The sequence below is a fragment of the Hippopotamus amphibius genome, chromosome 16 (assembly GCF_030028045.1).
Source record: "Hippopotamus amphibius kiboko isolate mHipAmp2 chromosome 16, mHipAmp2.hap2, whole genome shotgun sequence".
Lineage (NCBI taxonomy): Eukaryota > Metazoa > Chordata > Mammalia > Artiodactyla > Hippopotamidae > Hippopotamus > Hippopotamus amphibius.
In genome coordinates this window covers 46,725,360-46,741,956 of record NC_080201.1, presented here as the reverse complement: position 1 = coordinate 46,741,956, position 16,597 = coordinate 46,725,360, and the positions used below count along the sequence as shown (strand labels likewise).

General features: G+C 54.6%; 2 protein-coding genes and 1 pseudogene across 9 annotated transcripts; 1 reads left to right on the top strand and 2 right to left on the bottom strand.

Moving 5' to 3' along the window:
- Nucleotides 1-156: 156 nt before the first annotated feature.
- FXYD7 (FXYD domain containing ion transport regulator 7) lies at nt 157-8,639 on the bottom strand. Of its 5 annotated transcripts, XM_057712584.1 has the most exons (8): nt 8,483-8,639; nt 4,489-4,555; nt 4,209-4,339; nt 2,527-2,601; nt 2,361-2,403; nt 2,160-2,200; nt 466-526; nt 157-373 (listed from the first exon to the last, which is right to left on the bottom strand). In XM_057712584.1, the coding sequence occupies exons 1-7, from the start codon at nt 8,511-8,513 to the stop codon at nt 504-506; spliced, it is 411 nt and encodes a 136-aa protein (XP_057568567.1). In that variant the 5' UTR covers nt 8,514-8,639; the 3' UTR covers nt 157-373; nt 466-503. The 5 variants fall into 5 exon arrangements, with proteins under 5 accessions (XP_057568567.1, XP_057568566.1, XP_057568568.1 ...); XM_057712583.1 differs by having other exon boundaries at nt 157-526; XM_057712585.1 differs by having other exon boundaries at nt 157-526; nt 2,370-2,403.
- A 164-nt stretch (nt 8,640-8,803) lies between these two features.
- Nucleotides 8,804-14,623, bottom strand: FXYD1 (FXYD domain containing ion transport regulator 1). Of its 4 annotated transcripts, none has more exons than XM_057712603.1 (8): nt 14,465-14,623; nt 11,903-11,967; nt 11,429-11,461; nt 10,770-10,844; nt 10,278-10,314; nt 9,312-9,361; nt 9,051-9,102; nt 8,804-8,941 (listed from the first exon to the last, which is right to left on the bottom strand). In XM_057712603.1, the coding sequence occupies exons 2-7, from the start codon at nt 11,961-11,963 to the stop codon at nt 9,080-9,082; spliced, it is 279 nt and encodes a 92-aa protein (XP_057568586.1). In that variant the 5' UTR covers nt 11,964-11,967; nt 14,465-14,623; the 3' UTR covers nt 8,804-8,941; nt 9,051-9,079. The 4 variants fall into 4 exon arrangements, with proteins under 4 accessions (XP_057568586.1, XP_057568585.1, XP_057568584.1 ...); XM_057712602.1 differs by having other exon boundaries at nt 14,498-14,623; XM_057712601.1 differs by lacking the exon at nt 14,465-14,623 and adding an exon at nt 13,136-13,260.
- On the top strand, nt 12,705-13,365 carry LOC130838069 (basic proline-rich protein-like; annotated as a pseudogene).
- Nucleotides 14,624-16,597: the final 1,974 nt, after the last annotated feature.

The following is a 16,597-nucleotide window of genomic DNA, read 5'->3' as shown; positions in this document are numbered from 1 at the left end:
TTGAGGGGCTCTGAGAGAGGAGGTCACTGGGGCACTGGGGAAGGGATAGTAGAGGAAAGGGGAAAGTCTGGGGATGGGGGAGAGAGCTCCCCAGGTTCAGTGTTGCCCCCTCCCCCGTTTTGTCCCCACAGATGAGAACACACAGACAGAACGGGGGAAAAACCAAATGCACATTTATTAAGCTCAAGACATAGACGCCGAGGGTGCAGGGGAAGACGGAGGTGTGGGGGAGCCGCACACAGGGATTGTGGGGGCTGCAGGTGGACTCCCGGACCCCAGGAGCTGGAGGCCTGAGTTCCTGGATCTGGGGTGCAGACGCGCTCTTTGGGGGGGTCGTAATTGCCAAGGCCTGGGGAGGTGCAGCGGCTCCAGCCTTGGAGTGGGTGGGGCAGCTCGTTCAGGGGGGCGCTCCCGGGGCAAGGCTGGGGTCCCCTCCGCCTCCACCCGGTCCTCAGGCTCCCGCACTCAGGCAGGGACAGCAGTGGAGGTGCCCAGGGCTGGTTCTACACGCCGCCACCTCCAGGGGCTGGGATGAGGGGAGAGAGATGGGGGTGGGGGGGTGGGGAGAGAGAGAGCGCGTGCCAGGAAGCTTCAGTCAGCGACAAGAAGGGTGGAGGCAGCCCCCTCCCCATTGCCACTGGACCCTTCATCCCCAGCATGGAAGACGGAGCTCCAGATTGTCACCCCTGCGCTAGCCCTGGGAAGTTGTCCTGCCTCCCTGCACCCTAACATCTGGTCCATACAGCGACGGACACCTTTGGGGCTTTTGTTCTGTCCCACAGGACACTTACGAGAGGAACACACCTGTGATGAGGCCTGGCCCAGTCTGGGCTTTGCTGGGGCATCCCCTGCCAGAAAAGGAGTCTCCATCCCCCTCCTATGCCCCCAACCTCTTCTTACACCCCAGCACCTTTCCAACACACCATCTCTGGAACATTTGAATACAGGAGGAATTCCCCTGTCTCCCACCCACTTGGGACCAGCATTCAACAGGAATGGGTCAGAATCTTGTACAGACCCTTAAACTGTGGCTAGGTGCTCAGGCCAACCCCTCCCCCCATCATCTATAAAGTGACCCATTAATGTTCTTAAATCTCAATAAATAAGCATGAAATTAAACACATGAAATTCCACATCAAATCCTCCAAATACTGAGTACCCCAAGGCCCATTTTTTTAGTTCTAAACACTTTATAAGAGGCAGAGAGATTCCCATCTCTGATTTTTTAAAAGTCCCTGGAAAGGACACTGTTCTACTAAAAACAGGACGAGATATTTTTACATAATTAAAATTAACACCCCGAAGGAGTCACAGTCTTCCATCTACATGCCTATCCCCCCTCCTACATCCTACATCTCTCTCCATCTTCTTTTACACCATCTATCCACCTGCACTCACTCTCCACCTCCTACACCCTCCACCCCCCCTCCTCCCCTCTCCACCCCCACCCAGGACCTCCACCCCCCCCACATTCCACCCTCCTCCTCCACTCTCCACCCCCTTTGACAGCTCCTTCCCCCTCATCCTCTATCCCCTCCTATGCTCCCCTCCCACACTCACCTCCTCTTACACCCCCTTCCTCTTCACTCTTTATCCTATACTTTCCATCTTTCCATCCTCATACTACTTGTATTCTCTCCCATATTCTCTCTTTTCCAAAGTCAGTTTTTAAAACCGGTATTCTATATGTCTCTCCTTTTGTTTTTGATACAATTATTCACAAGCCTGCCTGCCTTCCTTCCTTCCTTCCTTCCTTCCTTTTTCTCAGTCATTTCATCCTAGATCTTCCCAACTGAACAGTCAAGTCTGGAAAACATTCTATCCTCCTGCCTTCTCTGGTGCTCGGCTCTGCCTTCATTCTGACTGCTAATCATCCTTTTGCCACGTGGACCCCTCCCTTCACAGACTGTGGCTTTCTCCTCTAGGGAATTAGTTCATCCTTGCTTTTATGAGATTGGGTACTGGTTTCTGGGCAGCTTCAAGGACTCGTTAGGACATTTCACATCCCACTAACTCCATGTTTTAACATGTTTGATCTGCAGGGTCTTAGCTCCATCGTTGGTGGCCCCATTCTTAGGGACATCCTGTGCAACAACCCCTGTGACTCCCCTCCCTGCTCCCACCCATCCTCCCAGAACCACACCCTTTCACATCCTCACCTGAGGAGGGAAGCTCCGACTTACAGGATTTGCATGTTGGGCTGTGGAAGCAAAGGTGAGAGAAAAAAGCGTAAAGAGGCTCGGTTGCCGCAGGCTTTCTGGGAAACACCTGGCAGGCCCTGGGAGCCCTTTCATTTTGGCAGCGCCCATGGGCCCCAGGCTGCTCCCACCCCTCTCCCTCTTTCCCCACTGCTGCCGGACCTCTCAGACCTGGAGCCCGCCTTCCTGCACTTCACCTTCTTGCCTGTTAGGAGAGAGAACAGAACAAGGAGACAGGACATAAGGGTGTGGCTAAAAGTCAGCAGGGGAATTTTTGGTACCCAGGGGCCCCAAGGGGCTTTGGAGCCCAGGAAAGGGTCACACTTACTGATGATGATGAGGATGCCCAGCAGGAACAATATGGTAGCCAGAGTCATGCCCACAGTCTGCACAGTGTCATAGTCTGGGGAAGATATTGGAGGACATCAAAGTGGGGGCGGCACCTCAGCCCGGCCTGGAGCCTTGGCCTGGGTTCAAGGCTGCAGGCGCCTTCAGTGGGTTAATGTAAGGATTGAGTGCATGGTCTTGGGCATGGGGCGCTCCCCTTAACTTCTCCCCTCTACCCTTCTCTGGATTCTTTGGCCATAGATATATAAATATGACCTTCCTCTACGGCATATCTATTTTTTTTCAGCAAACAACCTTCTCTGTGGTCTGTCACCCATCCCTCCACTCAACCCTCCAGCCACAGAGATCCTGTTAACTCCTGAGTCTGATCAGGGTCTTCCTGAGCTCAGAGCACACACCTCCATCCTCTCCAACTCCCACTGCATTGCAAGGAAAAGCCAAAGTCCTCCCCACACCCCATGAGGCCCTGTACTATCTAGTTCCTATCCCTTCTCAGACCTCATCCCACGCCACTCTCCTCCTCAATCCCCTATTCCAAACATTCCAGTCTCCCTGCCGTTCCTGGAGCCTATCGGGCATGGTCCTACCTCAGGGCCTTTGCACTTGCTGGGCGTCTGCCTGAAAGCTCCTCCCCCAAATATCCCTCCCTTACCAACTTCTGGGCTTTATTCAAATGTCAGTGACCTCTTCTCTGGCTGTCTTATTTAGAATTTCCCATCCTCTCCTCAACATTTCCTAATCTCATTCTTTCATTTTCCTTCATAAGAATTATTCTTGTCTAATATGCCATAGTAAATATTTATCAAAATATTAATTTATAAAGCACCCACTCTGTACCAGCAGTGGTCCAGGCCTCTGCCCTCAGGGAGTTGCCTTTCATATTGTGATAAACAAAATAAAACCAAAAAACTCAGTCATGTGACCATGGCTAGGTGTGGGTGTGTCTCTTGCTGGGGAGTCAGAAGGGCCTCTCCTAGCAGACAGTCATTATTTGATCTGAGGCTGAAGAAGAAAAAGGAGCCTTACCTATCTGTGTGGAGAGTTACAGCAAGCATATTCTGGCAGAGGGAACAGTAATGCAAAGGCCCTGAGGCAGGAAAGAACTTGGCATATGGAGGAGCAGTATGAATGGGCAAAGGGAGAGAGCAGGAGGGTATTTAGAGAGGGAACCAGGGTCAGGTCTGCTAGACCTGGAGTAATTCTTTGAGCTTCAATGCTGTGAGGAAGATTTAACGATATCATCTGAGTAACTCTTTCCCACAATCTGTACAGGTGGGAACTATTACTATTCTTTATTTACAGAAAGGCCCAGAGAGGCAAAGTTGCTTGCTCAAGGCCACAGAGCTAGTGAGTGGACAAGCCAGGAATCCAATCCAGACAGCCTTGTGTCAGAGTTGTTTGCTCCTCTGATGACCCCAGTGAGCCAGCCCAGAGTGCTAGTGAGGCCTGAAGAGGGTCCACAGAGGGTACCCCCTCCCCAAGTCTGATGCAACCCTCCAGGAGCCCGGCTGATGTGAATTATATCCACATGGTCACATGGCCAGTGGCCCAGCACGTAGTATATAGCCATAGCTGAAGCCACTTCAGCAGTGACCCATAGGGATCTACAGCCACCCTGCCATCCAGCCCCAGGGGATCCTCATCACAGAATCTGCCACTCACCATAGTAAAATGGGTCAGGTTCCTGAGGAACTGTGGGAAGAAGGCAGAGAAAGAGAGAGAGGAAAAATATTTCAACACTGGGCTTCTTAACATTTTTGAGGATCCTGATGGGGCCACTGGTCCAACGATTTCTGTGTAGAAATAAGATAATGAGACCTCTTGCTCTGGATGATGCAGCCTCATGGCCAGACACAAAACTTAAAGAGAGGAGCGTTGGCTAGATTCCAGCCCCCACTCACTGCATTGGCCGATACCTTCCCTTGTACAGTGCACAGCCTACCTAACGGTACACGGCAGTCCTGGTGCTAGCCCTCTGTGGAGGTCTATTGCAAGCAGGGACTCATTTCCTGAAAAACACATATATACTCCCATTTGCATATAATACTGGGAATGAACAGACTCTAATCCTACTGGTGGACTGCTGAATGTATCAGCTTCCCCTGAACACTCCCTAAAGCTTCTCGGCCATCTGAGAGCTCCAAAAGGCAGGCACTGTGGCTACTGCTCTCATCCACTTGCTCCTGCCACCAAATCCAGCACAGCGGAGCTGTCCAAAACTTTATATTATATTATACTTATTATATTATATCATACTACATTATATATATGTCATATTTCACTTATTTCTCAGACACCATCAATTTAAAAATTCAAATTTGACTTTTTTCAAACTTTTCCAGTGTGTGTGTATATGCATACATACGTATGTAACTGTATCCCGTAAAACATACTCATCCATTGGAAGACTCACTCTGATTTCATAAATGTTAACGTGCATAAAATGTGTGTGTGTATGTGTGTGTGTGGTGGGGTTACTCTTCCCCATCTCCCACCATATTCCCTTCAGGAGAGCTCAGAACATCCTTCCCATTCAAGAAACCCATCCTGATGCTTTTAATTCCTCTGACAGCTTTCAGTACACTTTGCCTTGTTTAGAGCAAAATTCTGCCAAGCATGCACCACTAGGGGAGTGGGGAGAGGATGGGTACCAGGAGTGCCAGGGCAATGCCAGATGTTGTCATTAAAAGGGCAATGCCAGATGTTGTCATTAATGTTCTTCCCCTATCCAGGCTGAGGAAGGATGGCTACCTTGAGGTTGGGAAGGGAGACATATGACTAATTCTGGCCAATGACTGTGAATCCAGTCTGCAGCATTTAAGTGTCCATGCAAGAGTTCTATTTTGCCTTTGGCCTGGTGACATGAATGTTCAAGATCATGGCTGTTCCACGTGGCTATTTCGTTAGTGAGCAGAGACCCCCCCAGTCAAGCTGTAGTGGACATACACTCTAAGTGAGAAATCTACCTTCATTGTCAGAAGCCACTGAGATTTTTGGTACTATTTGTTACCACAGCATACCCTAGTTTAAACCGACTGATGCAGGTGGCACCCAGGTAAGACCCTGAATAGCTCTGATTCACAGTAAATTCGCCCTTCTCAGTTCCCTGTCCAGTCTTCAAAGAGGACATCTTAAACAGGAGCTGATGTGACTCTACACTTTCCAACCCTTGTTAATCTCCCAAGAGAAAACAGGCCTTGGGTTCAGGCCAGGTGACAATATCTAAATAGACTGTCATGATATTATTTGGTTTTCTCCTTTATTTATTTATCTAAGCAGCATTTTATAGCACTGATTCCATGCCAGGCTCTCTTCTAAGTGCTTTACAGATATTAACACACAATCTTCACAGCAGCTCTTGGATATAGGTACTGTCTTCATTCTCATTCCACAAAAGAGGAAGACTGAGGCCCAGAAAAGTGAAGCCCCTTGTTTAAGATCGTTTTAATACTTGCCTTCAAGTGTTAAAAGACCCAAAAAAAAAAAAATCCTGATTTTCCACTTGTGGTGGTGGTATAAAATAAAGCTAACAAAGGTTTTGAAAAGTTAATCCTTTGAAGGAAAAATGTTAAATAAATATAAGTGTGAGAAACGTTTGCACAGGGCAAAAATCATGAAGGTGGTGCGCGTAAGCATCAAGATGGGGAAAAGTTATTTTAGAGTCACCTGTGCTCTGTCTTAGCTCCCCCACCAGATGGAGAGTAAATTTATGTGATTCATCTCTGCTGTTAACCCTGGCATTTATAAAGTTTTTCCCGGAAGTTTGCTAGAGTGAATGAATGAATGGATGAATGAATGAATGAGCCCCTGCTAGGTTACAGGGAAGCTGCATCAGAGGTGGAACAGTTGAATTATCCTGCCTTGGTCTCCTGTGTTTCCACACCTCCTGCCTCCCCAAACTATCAAAGAAGCCCACTGGGTGAGCGCCTGCCCCAGAATCCTCTTTGGTTCCTCCTGGGTGCTCCCTGCTCCATGCAGAAGTTCCTCTCTGGTCCCTGCTGCCCCAGCAATCTGGGTCCTCAGGGCGAGGCTGAGCTAAGGGTGGAGCCAGGAGGCAGGAGAAGGCATGTGCTCCACTCCTGGCCAGTTGCCAGGGAGACATCAGGAAGGAGGTGGTTACTATGGCAACTGGGGCATCTTGAGAGGTGAAGAGAGGTGATGGGTCTGGTTACCCCAGGCTGGATAGGGTCCTGTGTGGGACTTGGCGATTGGGTTTCTAACTCTGGGGCCAACCTTGACTCCCTCTGCTCCCTTTGTACCTCCTATGGTGGCCCCTGCAGGACTGGCTTCTGGCCAAGCCGAGGGTCCTTCTTAGGGATAGGGACCCAGGCCCAGTTGTGCTCCTCCATCTCCTTTCTGTTTGCCTCAACACAACCTCCTGCTCTCTGATGAGCTGGGGGTGGGGGATAGGGCACGGGGAGGGGAGGGGAGGCATCCCCCGCCCCAACAATCCATTAAATAATTTCATTAAGTGGTTTGCAACACGCAACATGCGTTTCCTCCCCCAGGGTTTCCCAAGACCTGCGGTCCCCTCTCCTGCTGTGACTGGGAAAAGGGGGGGGTGGGGGCATCTGTCCTCCCACCTCTGCCCGTCTGCTGCCATCGATCCTGCTAACCACCATCTCTGCGAAAAGAAGCACTGGGCTCCCGCCAGGGCTGCCTCAGCCCTGCCCCCTCTCCCCAGGGTGGCTTCCAGCATCTGCAGCCGCCCCCCCCACCCCCCGCCCTGCTTCAAATTCTGCAGATACGGCTTAGTGCAGCAACCGCCCCCCTGCCAGGAAAGGGGGCAGGGAAGGAGAGATCAGCGTGGAATTGGGGTTCCCTTCACTGCCAGAGGCTCCTCAGCACCGCTGGCCTCTCCCCTGGCCCTGCTCTCAGCGCTGGTAACCCTCCCCCTGCCCACCTCTCCCCCACCATGAAAGCATTCTTCCCTTTGCTCCTCTGCAGAAGAAGGCTCAAGAAAGGGGGCTGTTGCGGGGGGGGGGGAGGGGGTATTTCAGGGGGTGCATAATTGGGCTAATGGTGTGAAATGTAACTCTCTGTGCGGCTGGATGGAGGTGGGGAGAGGCATCTGTGTGCACACCCAAGTGCACCCTTCGGACCAGACAACACCCCTGAACGTGGGCTGGAAAGGAGGGTCCTGCCACCCATCCCTGTCCACAGGGGCTTACTGCAGTGGTGTGGGCCCCACCCTGTGCCACCCCTTCTTCTCTCTTTCATTTCCCTCTCACGCTGTGGGTCCATGTCTCTCTCTCTCTCCCTCTCTGTGTCTTTATGCCTCTCTCTCCATAGTTGCCTCAGTCCCTCTCTCTCTCAGTCTCTGTCTCTTTCAGGCTCGCTCAGTCAGTCTCTTTCCATATTCCTTTCTGTCTCCCTCTTTTGCTCTCTCTGTCTCTCTCCATCTCTCTCTCACTTCTTCCAGCTCCTGTCTTTCCCTCTTTCTCCCGGCTTCCCGCTGAGCCTGCCTGTCACGGATTTCAGGAAACACCCACCATAGGAGCCAGCACGAGAAAAAAAAAAAAAGGATATGGACCCCCACCCCTTACCCTCCGCAGGGACCCTGACATTTGCGAGAACCTCTGTGGTTGCAGATGCACCCGCTCCCACCCTGCAAGCCCATCTCTTCGAGTCCACTACCACCGCTGTGCTGGACCAGCCACCCGGTTGCTATAGCTACCGATCCGAGCATCCTTTCTCCCGGGACTGCCGCTCTCCAACCACGGGTCCCCGCACAGGAGCGACCCCACCGGGAGAGGATGTCCAAGGGGCCCGGAGGGGTGCCAAGGGGTGCACTGCAGGGGCCTCCGCCCATGGGAGGAAGGCACATCCCCTTCCCCACTCCCCTCCCCTTCCAGTACTGGAATCTCCCCAGATCCTCTCTCCTAAGCTCTAAGATCCTGGAGCCCCTCTGCGCCCTCTCCCCAGGCGACGCTCACCCTTTGTAGGGACCTGGGTCGGGGTCGCCATGCTGGGCCGGAGCAGGGGGCGGCTGGATGCCGAGGCGGTGAAGGCGCGGCTGCAGCAGCTGGAAGCGGGACGGACTGTTGTCGGGGGGAGATGGGGGGAGCCCTGGTGTTGGGGGCGCCGTAGCCAATGGAGGCCCGGAGAGCCCGCCCCCGTCCCGGCCACCCCCGCCCCCGCCCCCGCCCACTGCCGACGTCCCCGCCCCTTCCCCAAGGGTGGGGGCGCCCTCTGCCGGGGCCAAGGGGGCGCCCAGGCTTTCCACGCGAAGGGACTGACAGAGCCACACAGCGCTGTCAAGAGATAAAAGCACGTTTTATTGGAAATCTGAGCGGCAGAGAGGAGTCTGTGGGGGCAGGGCAGGGGAAGAGGGCACTCCAGGTGGCGGTGGGCGCACGGAAGGTGGGTGGGAGGCGTCAGGTGCCAGGGGAATCCTGTGGGGGTGAAAAGGGTAAGAGGCAGGAGAGACCTCCAGGCCCCCTACCCCAGCCCTTCCCCCCTTCTCCTCCCCCCCGCCCCCCAGCCTAGTCAGAGCTGCAGGACCTGGCTGGGTTCCATCGCACCAGGTGTCTCTACCGCCTGCGGGTGGACAGACCTGAGGGGGAGTACATAGAGTTCGGATGTCAGGAGGGGCATCCCAGCTCCTCTGGAAGGTGGGGGCACAGGAGGGCAACTCCCCTACCTTGGGTTTCAGATCACCCCGCCCCCTCCCCCCCACCACCACCACGCGCCCAATGAGGACCAGGAAAGGAGTTCTTGGAACCAGCTCGCATCCCCAAACACCCGAAGTCTCCCCAAACTCACGGCGGATTGAGCTGCGGAAAGTTCCCTCCTCTTCATCAGGTTCCCCAGTCCTGGGAAAGGAGATGCAGAAGGAATTGAGGATGGAAAAGGAGAGAGGCAGCTACACCCGGGAAACCCCAGTGCAGCCCCCATTTCACAGACTAGTGTACTGAGACCCAGAGATGCTCAAGGAGCAGGCTCGGGGCCCGCAGAAAATCCAGTGCACCCAGGAGCAGCTTAAGTGTTTGGCAGGAGGCGCTCCAAGCCGGTAACAGCGAGTACCTCCCCGAATGCTGGGGAAGGAGCTAGAATTTGGAAGAGGAAGTATAGCCAAAGAGACTTGAGGACAGATTGCCTGGAGACGGCCTAGGTTAGAAACCCAGAGCCCTCATCTTCCAGTTGAGTGATCTGGGGCGTATGACCACCTTCCTGTGCCTCGGTTTCCTCATCTGTAAAATGAGGTTAATAACAGCACCTACCTCATAGAGATGGTGTGAGGGGTAAATAACACAATGAAACAGCATCCTGCACGTGAGACACACCCCATATATACTACCTTTATTTATCTACAAGTATTTTAATACGGACAAGGTATTCATACATTGCCTGGGCTTTAAATTTTCATTTAAGGATGAACCAAAGAGCTAGGAACAGGACTCCGAGTTATACTGGGCCGCCAAGTGAGGTGATCTCATTTCGCCGCGGCTCTTTCTTTCACAGCACTTACCACGCTTTGTGATTTTATATTTGTTGGTCTGTTGGAACCCATCGCCACCGCCTCCGCTGGGCTGGAAGCTCAGCCAGGCAGGGAGGGCAGTTCATTCGTGGCTTGGTCCCAGGGCCTGGCTTGGGGCTGGGCACGTAGTAGGTGCTTAGTACATATTTGCAGAAGGGTCTCTGGCTGTGGATTGAGTGGACTTCCGGCCTCACCCCCAACGCTCCTTTAGAGCGGGAGTAGATGAGTGAGGGCCCAGAGAGGCTTCTTACCTCTGCTGCTGGTTGAATTTGCACCGGCATCTTCTGCCTGTGGGTGGGGGCGTGGGGAGGAGTGCGCTGAGATTCGGCTCTAGGCGGCACAGGGAGCCACAGCTCACGCTTGCCAGGGCTGGAGCGGCGTGGGATAAGGGTGGGGCAGGAACGGGGCGGGGCCGAGGGCGGGGATCGAAACCGGGGCGGGCCTGAGGGCGGAGCAGAAGTGGCGGGGCGGGGCCTAGAGCAGGATGGGGAGGAGCAGAAACAGGGGCGGGGCCGAGGGCGGGGATAGGAACGGGGTGGGGCCGGGGTAGAGGCGATAGAAATGGGGGCGGGCCCGAGGGCGGGGATAGGGGAGGTGCAGAAACAGGTGCAGGGCCGAGGGCCGAAACAAGGGCGGGGCCAAGGGTTTGGATAGGGGTGGGGTTGGAGGCGGAGCGGGGGACTGGGCGGGGCTGGGGCAGACACCCGCAGATTCGCGGCTGGAGGCAGGGTAGGGGTACTCACTCAAGACGATGAGTATGCCCAGAATGAAGAGGATCCCGGCGATGATGAGGCCTCCGATTCGCAGGGATTTGTAGTCTGTGGGCAGCAGGAAGGAGGGTGAATGCAGGAAGGGAACGAGGAAGGACAGGAGAGGGGCGGAATGGGGAGGAAGGGGCAAGGAGGAAGGATGGGGAAGAGGAAAGAAAGGAGATCAGTGAGAGGAGAAGGGAGAGATGTGGGAGAAGGGGAATCAGGGAGAAGAGAAGATATAAAGAAAAGGGAGGGGAGGAGGTGGGCAAAGCAAGGAGGAGGGAGGAAACAAGGGAGTAGGGAAGGATGATGGAGAGGATGAGGGTGACAGGGAGAGGAGAAAGGCAGGTGGCAGCAGAGGACGAGCCATAAGATACTAAGAGGTAAAAGGAGAAAGAATCAGAGATACAGAGAGGGATGAAATAGAGACCCACGGAGAGACAGAGACAAAGGGAGATCAAGACAGGAGTCAGAGAGCCAGATCAAGAGAAAGAGAAAGAGAATGACAGAGATATAAGCACTGAGAGTCTAGAGATAGATGGAGACAGAAACCGAGAGAGGCGGGACGAGGGGAGGAATGAGGAGAGGACAGACTAACCCAGCCCAGCACCCCATTAACTCCCAAAGAAAGGTGCCCCTCCCTCCCTCACCATAGGTGAACGGGTCGTGTTCCTGTGGCGATTCTGGAAAGAGAGAAAGAAGTCAAGGTCGGATGCTTCCTGGGATCCTGGACAGGGAGGGGCATAACAAGACCCTTTGGGGGTTTTACATTCCTGGGCCGAGAGTCTGGGGACTGTTGGACCCTGAGCAGGCTGCCAGCCCTCTCTGGGTCTTAGCTGTCCCTCTGCACTGTCCTGGGTGGGGCAGGGGGCACCTAACTGCCTCAGCTCTCTGTCTCATTACAGTCGTCTTTGATTCCATCATTCACGGGGAGCCAGCCTCCCTCCTGCCCTCCACCTTTGCCTGACCTGGGGCATCCTGTCCCCGCCCTCAGATACCAGCCTGTGACTGGACCCCACATGAGACCTCAGTTTCCTGGTGCCTCAAATGACTCAGTTCAGATTGGAGTCTCCAACTTGGTTCTCTTGCAGGGTTTTCCCCTACCCTTGCCACCCCGGACTCACCTGCGTTGATCATGGCGAGGAGACCCACACAAAGAACCAAGATGTGGCTGAGAGATGCCATTGTCCTGGGGGACACCAAGGGTCAGGAAATGTGTACCCTTGTTCCCCCACCATTGGGGCCTGAACCCAAGGGGTTAAGTCAGACACAGTCCAGGGACTTAATTCCAAAAGCATCCATCATCCAGCTTGGTCACCCAGAGAAACAGGGGCACCCCCCTGCTTCACCGGGACACAGCGTCACCAAAACAACCCACACGATGGAGGTCACACAGCAGCAAGGACAGGGGTGACACACACACACACAGTCCACAGGGATCTCCCACAGGCGGGGGCCTCCCCCACAGCAGGCCCCAGATTCCCCACACCTACCTTGGCGGGGGAAAGCAGGATGTCTCACCTCACCCAGGTGGAGAGACAGACACACTGCCGGGGACAAGACAGCCAGGACACATCCAAGGGCCCACCTGCCTGCACACCACGGCCTTGCTGTGTCCGTAATATCCCAGCTCTCCTACCCTCGGCCGCTGGCCCGCTCTCTGCCTGACCCTGGGTATAAATATCTCCCACTTCACCCTGGAGGAATTTGCCTCGCATAGGCCACCATGGCAACAGCCTTCCTCCCCCCACTCGGGGGTCATGCAACCCTGCCTGGGTGAGGCCTGGCTGCCACATCGCCACGGGCTACCCCCGTGGGAAAGGCCACCCCTTTTCCTCTCCTGGAAGCGATGAGCACAGGCAAAACGTCCCCTTTGCCTGCCTCTGGGTGACATCTTTCGCGAGCAGACAACACCAGGCGAGTGACATGAGGCCCAGGCCAGTGGGGCTGAGAGATAGAAGACAGATGCCAGGGCAGGGACGCACGCACGCATGCGCACACGCACGCACACGCAGTGGGGCAGGAATGGAGACGACGCCCACTCCCCAAACTTCTGGTTGGAGCAGGACATGGGGTGGAGACACAGGCACACGTTACCCCTCATCGGGGCCCCCAGTGCCCCCAAACAATGACGCAACCCGACCTGCACCCTACACGCCCAGCCCGGGGGCACTCGCCACCGCAGGAGCAGGGAGGCGCTGCACCCACACTCCCACCCCCCGGGGGAACCCCAACGTCCCAACCACACTTCCTTCCTCTTGGGTCTGGCCTGCCTGGGAAGCCACTCCTGCTCCCAAAATAGGCGGCCCAGCCAGGCCAGGGGTGAGGCCTGGAGGGGAGGGGCGGGGGACGCTCACCCCGGTCAGGCTGTCCCCTGCTGAAAGAAGGCCCCCAAACGTCCGGCTGTGCCCCGGGGGCCGAGCACTTTGGACCCCCGGCCCAGAGCTGGCCGCGCCGCCCTCAGCCGTCTCCCCTCCCAGCCCCACCCCACCCCTCCCCTCCCCAACCAGCAGCTGTAACTGGAGCCGGGCTGGAGGGGGGCCAGGGGGCGGCCCCCAGCCCAGACCGCCCTGGCCCTCTAGGTTAACTCTCTCAGCTCAGAGGGAGGAACAGGAGGCGGCCAGCCGTGGGGAAAAAGCCGGGGAGAGGAGGGGCTGGCAGGGAGGACTGGCGTACAGGCGCACACACACACTCACACACACACACACAGAGCCTGGGGCGCCCCACGGAGAGCTTCTGAGCTGGGATGGGAGGATGGGTGTCATTGATTTTCCCATTTTCCGCGTTGCTCCCGGGACGTTGGGCCCAGCCTGGGCGTAAGGTCACCTGGCCTGAGGGCTTAGGAGTCCACTGACCCCTGACCCCAGTGTCCTGTGGGGCCCTTGTCAGCGCCACAGGGCTGTTTGGGGGGCATCTCAGTGTGTGTAGGTTGTCTGCTACTGACGGTAAGGTCCCCCAGGGGTGCACACGACACACACACACACACACACACACACAGTGAAACCCAAAGACCTGGATAAACAGGCACAAAACAAGACAAATACATACACGTACACACATACAAACTCAGAATAACACACCCGTAGAGAAACCCAAAGACACACACCCCAGCACTTCTTATACCGTCACAAAACACCAAGACAAACACATTTGTGTACACACACATATTCATTGAGGTGGATGCCCGTACAGAGGCACAGAGACACAGCCACACAACTGTGCACTCTTACAAATGGTCACAAAGATACACACTCTTGCGAGGACAATACTGACAAGTGTCTGTACAGAAACACACCAACACACGCACACTACACAGAAATACAATCAAAGGCACCTCCACGGCCAGCACTGCTACACAATCCCAGGCATGTGAAGGTACACAAGCTGTGTACCCTTGTACACAGACACGCACACACACTTCTGTGGGCTCATGGAGAAGCAGAAACACTATCAAGGACACAGGCATACAGCCAACCATGCTGTGGTTTCATAACCATAAAAACAGACAGACACACAAACACACGTACACACGCTTGTGTTCACATCCTCGTGCACGGGCAAACAGGCACACAGCTGGACATGCGGTCACAGACGTACAGGCCTACACGCTGTGTTCACACGCTCGGAGACACCACCAAATGTGCACTGATGTGTTTAGCCCAGAATCTCCCCGTTCCTGAGCTTACGTGGCCCTCAGAACCCTCTGGAGGACAACACACCTGGCGTCCTCATGGGTGGGCCGGGTTCACAGGCACCGGTGACAGGGAGACTGGGGATCAGCTCTGGGCTCTGCCACTCCCGGTTGTGAGAGCTTGAGCAGCCCAAGAGACCTCTCTGTGCTTCGGTTTCCCAGCCTATGAAATGGAGAAATCACTAAGGTCATACATATCACCTTGGGCCAGGCTCAGAGGTCTCTGAACCCGACCTTGTCTTATTATTAACTCCATTTGAGAGATCTACAAACCAAGGTTTAGCAAAGTGGAGCTAATTCTCCCAAGGTCCCTCTGGTGGTTAAGGACAGAAACTGCCCCTACCTGAAAGAGACCTGGGCCCAGATACCACGCCCTGCAGGACACAGATCAGGAGAAGGTGGACGTGCTCACACCCAGGCACAGGTGGCCTTGACACACACACACATACAAACACACACGTGCGCACATATATACATGGCCTCAGAGGACCCTGGTGGCTTCAGAAGGCTCCCTCATTCCTGTCTGTCTGAGCCTCTGTCCCTGGTGGCCCTGTACCCCAGGATCAGCCGTTCCTGGTTGGTGATAACCCTGATGCTTATGCAGCCCTGGGGAAGGGTGACAGAGGACCAAGGGGGGCGAGCAGGGAGGGGGGCACCTGGCCAGCTCTAGCCAGTGCTTGGCTTCCTCCCCTCACAGGGCCAGCTGCTCCAGAGTGGAGAGGCCCGGCCACTTTCTAGCGGGGTGACAGGCCAATGACTTAACCTCTCCGTGGCTTAGTTTCTCCTTCTGTAAAATGGAGACGATAATAGCATTCAGCTCAGAGGGAGGTCAGGATGTTATCTGAAATGATCCGTGGAAAACCTTGAGAACACAGCCTGGCACACATTAAGTGATCAAAAAAAAAAAAAAGTTCGCTGTCACCATCATCGTCCTTGTCATTCTTCTCATGGTAAACAGGAGGGAGAGCCCTGCTGGGCTGAGCACTCTGTGAGTAAGGATTTAGGCCTGTCTGTCTCCCCTCAGTGTCCCTGGCCCTAAGCTCTTTATCTTTTCAAAGACACTGTAAAGAAGTTTATCGTCCCTGCTTTACAGCTGAGACCTGAAGGGCCGTGCTCAAATCACAGAGCTGTTCAGGTGCAGGAGAAGCACTTGAGTTCAGAATCCACCCCAAGCGGTGAGGTGTCCACCCTGCTCCGGTTCCCCAAGCAGGGGTGGGGGGCCTTGCCTCTATCCTCTCACTGAGTTCTCTGTATATCTGAGAAGTGGGTGCCACAATTGCCCCATGCGACCGATGGGCAAACTGAGGATCAGGGACCCAGATCTGAGTGACCCCACCTGAGCTGATGCTGTTAAGCCCTATGTCCTCCAAGTGTTCTGGGTGTGTGCAGCAGTGCCAAGAGAGGCTGTGTGTTCTCCTCGTGCCTTAGTTTTCCCCTCTGTAAAGTGGGGATTAGTAATACTACCCACCTCAAGGGGTCGTTGGGAAGACTGAGTAAATTCACGTCAAGACTGATGTACAGTAAGTGCACAGTGAGTATTATTACTGCTGCTTCAGATTGGGTAACATCATGTAGTCATTTTTCTTATTTAATGAACAGAATCTATTCAAACGGCTAAAAGCTTAGTCCAAATCAAAACAGCAAATATCCACAAGTTCTGATCTCCAAAGGAGACATGCAAAATCACATGGGGAGGCTATGGAGCCAGCTGCCTGGGCTCAAGCCCTGGCTCTGCCCCAGCCAGAAAACCTAGATCTCAAATGACTTGACCCCACTCCTCAATATCTCCATCTGTAAAATAGCCGTATGATAGCATCAACCTCAGAGGGCTGTAGTGAGGTCAGCGTGAGCTAATAATTGATGAACTTGTAGGACAGGGTGGGGTACGGAGTCAATGCTGAGGAAAGGGGTGGCATCATTATCATCCTGTTTTCCTTGGGTTGGCTCCCTACCCCTAGCGGGTGGTGGGCACTCAAGGGGTTAATTTTGGGCGTGGGGGTCGGGGCGGAAGAGTGGTTGTGGGTTTGGGGCAGGGAGGCTGCCCTGCTGAGTGTCGCCACCAGAGGGAGCAGCTGGACCTGAGCTGGTCCCTTCAAGCCTTGGTGCCAGTGCCCACCACACCCTCCTG

What these genes read in the sequence shown, in the direction of transcription:
- FXYD7 (XM_057712583.1), bottom strand. Translation starts at nt 8,513, where the DNA reads ATGGCGACCCCGACCCAGGTCCCTACAAAGG. An exon ending in GGACTGCCGTGTACCGTTAG is followed by an intron (nt 4,340 to 4,488) that starts GTAGGCTGTGCA and finishes ATTTCTACACAG; the next exon opens with AAATCGTTGGACCAGTGGCC. An exon ending in GTCGGAGCTTCCCTCCTCAG is followed by an intron (nt 527 to 2,159) that starts GTGAGGATGTGA and finishes CCCTCATCCCAG; the next exon opens with CCCCTGGAGGTGGCGGCGTG.
- FXYD1 (XM_057712603.1), bottom strand. Translation starts at nt 11,963, where the DNA reads ATGGCATCTCTCAGCCACATCTTGGTTCTTTGTGTGGGTCTCCTCGCC. An exon ending in CCTCGCCATGATCAACGCAG is followed by an intron (nt 11,462 to 11,902) that starts GTGAGTCCGGGG and finishes CTCTCTTTCCAG; the next exon opens with AATCGCCACAGGAACACGAC. An exon ending in ACACGACCCGTTCACCTATG is followed by an intron (nt 10,845 to 11,428) that starts GTGAGGGAGGGA and finishes TGCTGCCCACAG; the next exon opens with ACTACAAATCCCTGCGAATC.